Source organism: Saccostrea echinata, unplaced genomic scaffold (genome assembly GCF_033153115.1).
Source record: "Saccostrea echinata isolate AGI-Se365-2 ecotype Australia unplaced genomic scaffold, CSIRO_AGI_Sech_v1 ptg000054l, whole genome shotgun sequence".
Classification (NCBI taxonomy): domain Eukaryota; kingdom Metazoa; phylum Mollusca; class Bivalvia; order Ostreida; family Ostreidae; genus Saccostrea; species Saccostrea echinata.
In genome coordinates this window covers 7,427,164-7,438,056 of record NW_026889803.1, presented here as the reverse complement: position 1 = coordinate 7,438,056, position 10,893 = coordinate 7,427,164, and the positions used below count along the sequence as shown (strand labels likewise).

Here is a 10,893-nt window from a genome sequence, read left to right as displayed (position 1 = left end):
CGATGGTAGTTGGAATAACCATATATCTGCTATTTACGAAAAAGCTTGTAACCAATTAAATATTTTGAGATTATTAAAGCACACACTTGATAGAAATTCCCTAATAAAGATATATTTTGCTTTCATTAGACCTGTCTTAGAATACGCAGATGTTGTATGGGATAACTGCTCTCAGGAAAATACAGAATTGTTAGAAAAGGTCCAAATAGAAGCTGCAAGAATTATTACTGGTCTAAGGGTAAATTCTTCAAGATCTATTCTATACGACGAACTTGGTTGGGATCTTACTATAATAGTTTTATTCCTTCAACTATAAAACTGTGGAATAATCTTAGCTCTGATGTAAAAATGTCACCTTCTTTATCAATGTTTAAGTCAAAAATAAAATCTAAACGACCATTTAGCAGTTGTAAATATTATAACTAGGGTAACAGAAAAGAGAATATACTTCACTGTCAATTACGCAATAAAGCTAGTAACCTTAATGCACACTTAAAAAAATCATTATATAATAGCTGATTCATCTTGTCCCAGGTGTGATTACCATAATGAGGATAATGAGCACTATTTCATGAATTGTATAGCTTATAGCATACAAAGAAATGAACTAAGAAAAAAATTACAAGAGCTAGGTATACCGTATGAACTAAAGATTCTTTTACATGGGTGTTCGAAGTTATCGTATCAAACGAACATCAACATTACAAATTATGTACAAGAATATATTAGGTCAACAAAACGTTTTTAAATACATTTCCTTTTGATATATATATTTTTTACTACATTTTATTAATACTATGTGTTATGCTTAATTCATCTGGATCTGTGCGTGCCTGTGTGTGCTTGCGAGGGTGTGTCTGTGTGTGTGCCTGTGTGTGTTTACCCGCATTGTAATATCTATACTTATAAATTAATAAATTTTGCATTTAAACTCCGAAACGGGTGCACCAGAGTTCTTACTTACTCCTCTAAAAATACACTGTATACAAGATGACGTCCGTAAACTATATTTAGATTTCACTCGCATAGTAAGTGTCGTACATTAAATTAAAAGTCTACTTTCATTTTCTATAAACAGCCATGAAATAGCAAAATCGTGAGTACGGTGGCGTTTCCGGTTGGCGGATCTAAGATACTGGCAATTTTTAATGAAACTGACAAAAAGCAATCATTTATTTATTTAATTAAACGTCATCCCTGAATTATTCAATCAAAATTTGATTTAAATGATATAAAAGAAATAAGTTGTGATAACCGATTAAAGAGGGAAATATGCAAATTATTTTCGTCTTTCGCCGATCTTAATATTGACGGAAGCTTCTAGAACATCAAATAGCATCGAGCCCGATGTTAAAAAAGAAAAACGAGGCGATCATTTAAAAAAAAAACAAACTTTTGTATGAATGGTCATTGAAATAATGGTAAATCATTGATAACACTATAAGTTTTGAATATATTTATATATCGAAAGACTATTTCATGTATGTAGTAGGTTTTTCTTATGAATTTATCGGTAAAATTATATATACATGTATTCCTTACTGAGAGCATCGTGGCAACGAACCCGAAGTACAATTTGTACTTCGTAATAAACTTGCTAACATGAAAAGAGAAAATTAATGAATAAGGTATTGTTCAAATACAATTAAAGCTGTGTAAAATGTTGTGCTTTAATCAATACATTTCAGGTTTTTTTTCCTTCTGAATACAGTCTTTTGTATCAAATACTCGGTCTATTCATAGGGCGTTAAAAACTAATTTTTACACAGACCCCGTACCCTATTGATATGTTAAAAAAAAAAGTAAACTACATTTTTTACGTATAAATAAGGTACATACATATTCATAAACCAAGACCCAAGTATTTGTGAATCCCCCCCCCCCCCCCCAAAAAAAAAAATCATGCAGTTTATCAGTAAAATGTGCATATTCGCTGCTTTTATCCTTGACGGAAATGAAATAAGAGCATCTGAAGTACAATATCCATAACATAGTATAACAGGTTTCACAATAAACGCCAATTAACGAAATTGTTATTTTTCAAGTTTTTACAGAAAGGGGTGGGGGGGGGGGGGGTGGAGGCATTCATCTACTTCATGCGGGATTTTGAACAAAGTATTTCTTCCTGTTATAAGCCTGTAGGCTGTCAGTAGAAACTACAATTATATATTTTCTGTCGTTAGTGGCATAAATTCAATTCCCCGCGCTTGCGCGGGATTTCTTCTAGTATATATTCACTCAGTCCATTGTATTTTGTAACTTTGATTCTTGTATAGAGAGGGTATTTATAGGCATTGCCTGTTGCCCAGTCTATTCATTATTTTGAATAAATATTGTTTAAATCACACATACTACATAACCAAACTCAGTCTGGATTATATCACATTGCCAAGGTATATGAACTAATTTCTTTAAAAAGATATTGATATTGTTGCTTCATTTTCAATTGTATCGTGCATCTTTCATTATTATTCTTCCAAGTAAACTATTAAAAAAACTAACATGTGATTTCCTTTAATATTTTATTATAAAAATTTAAAAAGTGTAAAATATATAAATAACAAATAAAAATAACAGATAAAAGCTCTCATGTCAACAAAATATAAATTAATATATAATGCAGGGAAAGTTCAAAAGAAGGCCAATTGCAAGCATTAGATGCAGCTGAAACACAAAGATGAAATTCTCAAGTTCTTGATGTCTATCAAAAGCATGGCAGTGTTTTTGAAACACACAAATGCATTCAAAAAGAGGAATATGCATGGCACTAACCCTGAACCTTTAATTTTTGGCAGGCCGCTGTGCAATACAAAGATGGACAATATCCACGTCGGCAGTTAGACTTGCACCAATTATCAGCGTAGTTATTTATGATTCTGAAGTCTGGGGTTGCACGACACGTTACTGCAATGCCGTTGATAAATGTTGGGATCAGTTGAGGACGCGCTTCAACGTGCTGCTGTACATAAGGGCGAGGGATTTCTTTCTGCTGGGATCCATTGGTGATTAGTTGAGGACGTGCTTCAACGTGCTGTGTTACCTGTATAAACGGGCGGGGAATTTCTTTCTGCTGGGATCCATACGGGACTTTATCGATGGCAATATCAGCGCACCCATAAAACTGTTCCTGAGGGCCACACCCCTTACACATCCCTCCATATGGGGACCTTCCATAACTGTTACCTATAAAATGAAAACATTCAAAAGATTAATTGTATACCTTAAAAAAAGAAATCCTTGAACGTCCACTGCAATTGCAAAATAAATAAATAAATAAATAAATTAATTAATTAATTAATTAAAGATTTCGTATTTGAAGCTTGAGCAAATGATTCATACCAGCGTTATATTTCCATTGCAGAACACACTGTGAGCAAGTCAAGCCTCTTGGGAGTTTGAGCTTTATTGAGTAGACCTGGGTGCGTCCCTGTTCCATAAATCGAACACTCCCATTAGGCTGGTGAAGGACGTATTGATCTAGGCAAGCCTGTGTAGCGGGCTTGTGAATATCATTGTTCGGACATAAACGAAATTCGAAGTATCCTAAATGGGATGCAGTGATTTTCACTTGTGCCTGAAATATAACATAAACTCCAAAAATTATCTTTCTATAATTAATTGTAGCCCTTTGTCATTAACTGCAGTACATGTTGCTTTTACTTCTTTAGTGATTGTATCTATATAAGTGTACGTAATATTTCATTTACCTCAATGATCTCTCCCTCTTTGTATCTTCGACTTATGATTCCTTTTGCATAGCGACCACCAGCCTCGTTTTCACGAACACCATCCCAAGGATCGCCACAAATTCCACATTTTCCGCCATTTTTGCCCCACTGTCTCTAGAAAAAAAAAAAGCAATACGACTTTTAATATGACTTTTAATATGAATGATTTCGATAATATGACTTGTAGATTAAATTAACTTAATTGGACAATTTATACTCTTGATGATTTCTTACATTTTTTCCTCCACAAAAAAGTTGATTGTCGTTGTAATTGTGGGGTGTATTGAAGCCAAACCTCCACATACTGGAGCGGGAGGGGGGTTCCTGGAGGTAACCGTGCCCCAGGACGGCAGGTGCGAGGAGTGTGAGTAGGAGACCAATGAACATCTTAACACTAGAAATAGTCAAATGACAATACTGATAACTATATACCATATAAGGAGTTTATTTAAATTAAAGAGGAAATCATAGATGCTTTTGCGAAAATAAAAAATAAAACAAAAGCATGCAGTCTATAAAACGTGAAGAAACTCTTTTTTAATTACACATTAATAAATTTAAAATCGGTGTTACAAGCATTTTAGTTGATATTTTTCAAGAAAATTCAATAAAACAGATGCATAAATCAGGTTTCAAAAATTAAAAGCATACTTTTTGGAATAGATTCTAACAGTACCTTTTCTTGTTGCAGGTATTTGTTGTCTGTATCCAACCTACACGCAGAAGTCTTATTTATACCCAAATCTGATCAGAATCTCTATTTACATATGTCTCATTTTTCATAGTGCGTCTGCGTAGACGTTTGGTCCTTAATCTGAAATAATTAAATCTCTCAGATAAGTAAATCCTGACTTCATTCATAAAACCAGTCATCTTTGTTTGTTTTTATTAAAGAGAATGCAAAATTCCTCCATTGTCCTTCGAAAACCCCCGGACGTCATTGATGGATCGTTTTATCAGTAGGCCAGATACTAATTTACGTGCGCATTTTTGAAAAATCTGTCATGTATACATAATTTCAGCTTTGGTTATGTTTCTATGGATCTTTTTATCATTATTTTTTTATTTATTGATAAAAGATGTCTTCATAAAGCACTTGCTGACCCAGATACAACACTAACATCCAATTGTCTTTTTCCATCTTGTAAATATTTGACAGGGAATGTGTCATCTTTTTGCGGTTAGGTCTGGGAAGATTTGTCTTCGAGTCATATCACTAGGGTACAGTCTCATAGGAAGCTAGGATTTGTTGGTCTATCCTCCAAAAAATCCATCTCGGGTAAATGGTTGGGGAGTTCCCCATAAACAATTGGATGCACCCAATCCGCAAAGGAAATCCTAGTCGGTTCTACGAACATGAAAAAATGGGGAGGAAATAATACCCGAAAAAGATTTAGCTGAATATACTTCTTGGATCTCATGGGCATTTTATGCAGGTACCTTTCTGAATTCTTGGGGAAGAGGAAGAAAAATCCTATAAACATTTTCTAGACGAAGACAATCCCAAATACGTGTATAAAACATGCAAAGACATGTACCCATTTATGTCCCACTTTTCAGTGTCAGCAAAATTTATTTTACATATTATAAAAAGTGGATTGACACAAAGAGATCTTTATAATAAATAAAGAAATCAATCATATTGCAAAACAACATGTTCTGTCAATGAGAACATTGACTCTGGTTAATCGTTACATTGTGGTTTAAACCTTTGAAAGATGCAATTCAGAGAACGATAAATGGTTGCCATGTTATGGTTACACGCAATTCGATCAAAACCCTAATCTGAATACATGTATATGCACGCAAATGCTCTATTATTTAGACTATCAAATTTTCTACTTATCGATATGAGTATATTTATGTACGCATGTACATATAAACAGAACTATTCTTAGAACCTCGAAATATTTATACTACTGTTTGCATAAACCCGTTATCCGACGTGTCCTCAAAGAATCCCATGATTTCAAAACTCAAACTTTGACGTCTTAACAGAAATCAAGCAAATTTTTGAATCGAAATTTTAACAAAAACAATGAATGACTAGACCCAAACAAACAGAGAATAGGTTCAGAATGATGTCAGCGTTTGTACTGGAAGTCTTTTGTGGATTAAATCGGATATCAATGGTCTGATTGCGTAGTAGAGATTCCAATATGTACACAAACGAAGAGATAAAAATTCACTATATATACGAACAGTGTGGCTACTCCAGAAAAACAACAACAAACAGCCGATATACATTAATTCTTACTGAAAGTAAGTGTACTGTCTCATATTCTGATGTATTAAATTGTGCTTTTGCAACTGAAAAACCAAGCTAAGTTCAAATTGATTTATTTACAAATACAAAATTAACATTGATATTATATTTTACAAACCATTGCTAGTCTTCAGACTTTCTTATTCGTTGGTAACTCTTGCAGGGTTTGTACCGTCAGGGTTTGGGGAATATTGAAAATAATCTGAAAATGATTGAACTTCTGATGCTGACGCTGATCCCCGGTGCTCTAGGGCACGGCTATCTCCAGGATCCCCCCTCACGATCCAGTATGTGGAGGTTCGGGTTTAACACGCCCCACAACTACGACGACAACCAACTGTTCTGCGGAGGATTTGATGTAAGAAGTTAATTCAGAAACAACTATACGTGATTGTTTTCTATTTGAAAAGAAAAATATATTAGGACCTTATGCATGTTAAAAAAAACCCACTATGATAAACAACGGTGATAATTAATCACCTTCCGTTAATCTGATTGCAGAGGCAATGGAATAAAAATGGCGGGAAATGTGGAATCTGTGGTGATCCCTGGGATGGTGTACGTGAAAACGAGGCTGGAGGTCGCTATGCAACTGGAATAATAAGCAAAAGATACACTGAGGGACAAATCATTGACGTAAGTAACATACACTTTCACTCTGAAATTTAAAAGAGAATATGTAGCAAAATGATCCTGCACTGAAAGAGATATTTCCGATAGCATTGATAAAAGCTTTTTAAATCTTTTCTTGTTATATTCATATAAAAACTTATCTGCATGCAAAAGACTAACGTATTTTGGGTCCTTCTTAATTTCAGGTTAAAGTGAAAATCACCGCCTCTCATTTAGGATATTTCGAATTCCGCTTATGCCCGAACAACAATGTTCATAAGCCTGCAACACAGGCTTGTTTAGATCAGTATGTCCTTCATCAACCTTCTGGGAGTGTTCGATTCATGGAACAGGGACGTCCCCAGATCTACTCAATAAAGCTCAAACTTCCAAGAGGACTCACGTGTTCACAATGTGTTCTACAATGGAAATATAACGCTGGTATGATTTACATGTACATGGATTTAGTTGATAATTTTATAAGCTTCCAAAATAGAATCGCATTTATTTCTTTACAATTGCTAACTAAAGGTAATCCCATATAGAAGACATAAATGTTTATTTTTTCCTTTCCTTTTAGGTAACAGTTATGGAGTTTCCTCATACGGACAGACATGTAAAGGATGCGGCCAGCAGGAACAATTTTACGGCTGTGCAGACATCGCTATCGGCCACTCCGAGACTGGGTCCCAACAGAGCGGAAGTTATCAGCCGTACGTTCCAAACAACGTGGCGGTGCGTCCCCAGCTCCCTCTGGCGGTTGTCGGTGGCAGTTCGACGACTTGTACCGCTGCACCAGCATTCAGAAGGATCAACCAACAGGCCGCTGATAACTGGTGCATAAGTAACTGTCGAAGGGGAAACTGTCCGCCATTTTATTGTAACTCAGCATGTCAAAGTTTACGTGTGTATGGTTAATATTCGCGTTCCTGTACTTTGGTATATACTAGTAACGAACCAGTATTTTCAAAGTACTAAGTGCCTGTTCTAGTCTTTCATTTTATGCTACAATCAATATTTAATTTTTATGTTACATCATATATTATTTTTTTATATAAAAGTTTTTACTTTTTTATTGTGTTTATTATTAACTTATAAGTTATAATTATGCACAATCGATATCTTTACGAGCGATATTGCAATCATGTCATCTTTTGTAGAATAGACTGAGAACAACTCAATCCTTGCATTTTATAAAAGAATCTGTTTTTGTGTCTTTTTTTGTACTGAATGTTACTTTTCATGAATTATTTGCAAAATGAATTTTTATTATTTATATTTCTCGTTTTTGTAATAAAACACAGCATTAAACTTGATGTCTTGATTGTCATTATTTTGAAAAACATGAAAGAAAGCATGAAATTTTGAAAGAAATTAAGGAAGAAACATTGTATAGGTCATAAAGTAAAGCTCTTCAGGACTAATGCATGGCATCTTAAAACAGTTTTCTTATGATGGTTTGTTTGGCCAAAATAAAACATTTGTGTTGGGCCATCAGATCTCCCTCGGACATGTAAATTACATACTCTTTGTGGGGGCCAACAACAAGGGGGTATACCGAAAGCAAACCGTCACTTACACTGGTAATGGTGCTGGTACATTTAGATGCATCATTCACGCACTTTTAAATAAAAGCAGATTTTTTAGGTGTACAAATAATTTGGCACCAATAGTCAGTAAGGTCTTCACTGGGTGTTGGTTCTAGCTTCCGACTATACAAAGACATTTGCTTTTTTGTGTATGAATATTGATCCTTGTCAATCTTGCATACATAAATAGTGAGTGGTTGTTTTTAGCACATAGCACGTTTATGCCAGATTAATATTTTTATTTGCAAAGGGTGTATGTCGCGGAGAGAACAACGCAACTCATTTCGACCAGAATTTGAGGAACTGTGCCATATACATGTATAAATATTTCCTCCTCTAAATCAGCTTCAACCAGGGACCTATATACTTAGTATATAGGTCCCTGCTTCAACGAAATAAATTTGTTTCCGACTTTCACACACCATAGTATGATGTTGGTATCCTTGCAATTATGACGAGAGCGATAACTCAGTTACAAAAAGTTAGAATGTAAAAGTAGCACAAGAACAGCTTTAACTTGATCCTGTAGTTAATACACTTCCGGTATTGATGAGTACGTATTTTTAAAATAGGCATTTAAATGCAGTGGTTGTTGATCTTTGAGAGAAACTCCTTTGAGTTAATCAAGTTAACTCTGGTTAGACATACATGTACATGTATGATGGATACCTGGATTGGTATATTTTAAAATTTTTGGACCAATTTTGGTTGTAAATGATGCAAATATCAAATTTCTAAAATATGAAAAAATCGTAAATTTTCTATAATGTTCAAAATCCTACCTTCTGTAATCACCCTTATAAATCGATACAATTTTTTTCATCACTAACTTATAGGACATTATACACATGACTGTAGTTGTTATTATGTTCCCCAAACGAAGTTGGGGAACATATTGTTTTTACTCTGTTTCTTATTATTATTATTATTTTTCTTCTTCTTCTTCTTCTTCCTGGGTACTTTTTTGTCCACGAGTGATCTCGTCAACTACTCATCCGATTGAGGTGAAACCTTTTTAGGGTTAATAGGCATGTTATGTAGATTTGCGGAATCAAGGTCATTTTGCGCGCACGTGCATGCACGTGTGTGCGCGTGCAATGCGTCAAATGACCAATATACTTGATATAGCTGTAACTTTTATATTTTTTGATGAAATGCTTTGATACTCAAAATATAAGGATATATTAAAAGTGTAAACAAGATGACATGGTCAACATGCACATGCATGCACGTGTGCGCACGCGCAGAGCGTAAAATGACAAATATACTTGATATATTCGTAACTTTTATACTTTTTGATGAAATGCTTTGATACTCAAATTATTTATATATATTAAAAGTGTAGACAAGATGACATGGTCATCATGCACATGCATGCATGCGTGCATGCATATGCATGCACGTGTGCGCGTGCAATGTGTTAAATGACCAATATACTTAATATAGCCGTAATTTTTATATTTTTTATGAAAAGTTTTGATATTAAGAATATACAGATATATTAAAAGTGTAGACAATATGGACATCGTGCTCATGAATGCACATGCGCGCGCGTGCAGTGTGTTAAATGACAATATACTTAATATAGTCATAACTTTTATATTTTTTTATGAAAAGCTTTGATACTAAGAATAAACAGACAAATTATAAGTGTAGACAAAATGGCATGGTCATTAGGAACATGCATGCAGGTGCGCATTCATGCAATGCTAAGATGACCAATATACTTGATATAGCCGGAACTTATTTATTTTTTGATGAAATGTTTTGATACTGAGAATATAAAGATGCATTAATAGTATAGATGAGATGACATGGTCATCCTGCACATGCATGCACGTGTGCGCGCGTGAAATGCAAAAAACGATCAATTTACTTCATTGGCTTATTTAATGAAGCTTACAGGAAATAAGACACCAAAAGGGTGTTGGGGAGCGTTTGGGGAACATCTGTAACGGTTCCCGTTACAATTATAACTAGTTTTCATGGTTTTTTGGAAAAAAAATGTTTGTATCATCTGTCCAAATTAGCTATGTATAACAAAAGTGAAATGGATAGTCCAGTTTTTAATGTTTTCTTCTCTGGTTTATTACGATTTTTGTAACCTATTTATTTTTTCAAACTTTTAAGTGCTTGCATGACAAAAGTTGATTAATTAAAAGTCAGTTAGCACTGTAACAATTCATCGATACTCACTAAGGGTAAATACTTCATAATCATGAAAATTTTCTTTGTTCACATCAATAACTGAGGATTTATGTCTGGGTTAGGTAACATTTCTTATTTAAGCTTATGTCCCCTACTGGTGACACCTGAGGGGACTGTAGGTTTCCTCCTCGTCTGTCTGCCCCCCTGTCTGTCTGTTCCTCTAATCTGTCTAGCTTTTCCTTTGTCTGTGTCCGCCTGTCCCACTTGGTTTTCTGTATTTTTTTCTCATCGTCTTGCAGATATTAAACTGATTTTCTGCATGCAACTCTACCTTTATGGGTTTAATACAGATCAAATTTGCAATTGGTCCATTTTGATGAGTTCTGATGGATTTATGGGCTTTTTAATTTTTAAGGGAAACTAGATTATACTTGCTGGTAGGATTGCAATACTCTCAGAATGCTTATTTTCATTGAAACCATTGTATGACTAAGAGTTACATTGCAACTGAATCTGAACATTCAAAAATCAAAAAGAAAGCATGAATTTA

General features: G+C 34.4%; 2 protein-coding genes across 2 annotated transcripts; one reads left to right on the top strand and one right to left on the bottom strand.

Annotated features, from left to right (window-relative positions):
- Nucleotides 1-2,589: 2,589 nt before the first annotated feature.
- LOC133206002 (uncharacterized) lies at nt 2,590-4,673 on the bottom strand. Its single transcript, XM_061341907.1, has 6 exons — nt 4,405-4,673; nt 3,963-4,122; nt 3,708-3,842; nt 3,340-3,574; nt 3,041-3,183; nt 2,590-2,959 (listed from the first exon to the last, which is right to left on the bottom strand). The coding sequence occupies exons 2-6, from the start codon at nt 4,113-4,115 to the stop codon at nt 2,768-2,770; spliced, it is 858 nt and encodes a 285-aa protein (XP_061197891.1). The 5' UTR covers nt 4,116-4,122; nt 4,405-4,673; the 3' UTR covers nt 2,590-2,767.
- Nucleotides 4,674-6,185: 1,512 nt separating this feature from the next.
- LOC133206178 (uncharacterized) lies at nt 6,186-7,634 on the top strand. The gene is made up of 4 exons (XM_061342108.1): nt 6,186-6,352; nt 6,496-6,630; nt 6,813-7,047; nt 7,187-7,634. The coding sequence occupies exons 1-4, from the start codon at nt 6,203-6,205 to the stop codon at nt 7,522-7,524; spliced, it is 858 nt and encodes a 285-aa protein (XP_061198092.1). The 5' UTR covers nt 6,186-6,202; the 3' UTR covers nt 7,525-7,634.
- The last annotated feature ends 3,259 nt before the right edge of the window (nt 7,635-10,893 follow it).

What these genes read in the sequence shown, in the direction of transcription:
- LOC133206002 (XM_061341907.1), bottom strand. Translation starts at nt 4,115, where the DNA reads ATGTTCATTGGTCTCCTACTCACACTCCTCGCACCTGCCGTCCTGGGG. An exon ending in TTTTTTGTGGAGGAAAAAAT is followed by an intron (nt 3,843 to 3,962) that starts GTAAGAAATCAT and finishes TTTTTTTTCTAG; the next exon opens with AGACAGTGGGGCAAAAATGG. An exon ending in TTCCCCGCCCGTTTATACAG is followed by an intron (nt 2,960 to 3,040) that starts GTAACACAGCAC and finishes CCTTATGTACAG; the next exon opens with CAGCACGTTGAAGCGCGTCC.
- LOC133206178 (XM_061342108.1), top strand. Translation starts at nt 6,203, where the DNA reads ATGATTGAACTTCTGATGCTGACGCTGATCCCCGGTGCTCTAGGGCAC. An exon ending in TGTTCTGCGGAGGATTTGAT is followed by an intron (nt 6,353 to 6,495) that starts GTAAGAAGTTAA and finishes ATCTGATTGCAG; the next exon opens with AGGCAATGGAATAAAAATGG. An exon ending in ACAATGGAAATATAACGCTG is followed by an intron (nt 7,048 to 7,186) that starts GTATGATTTACA and finishes CTTTCCTTTTAG; the next exon opens with GTAACAGTTATGGAGTTTCC.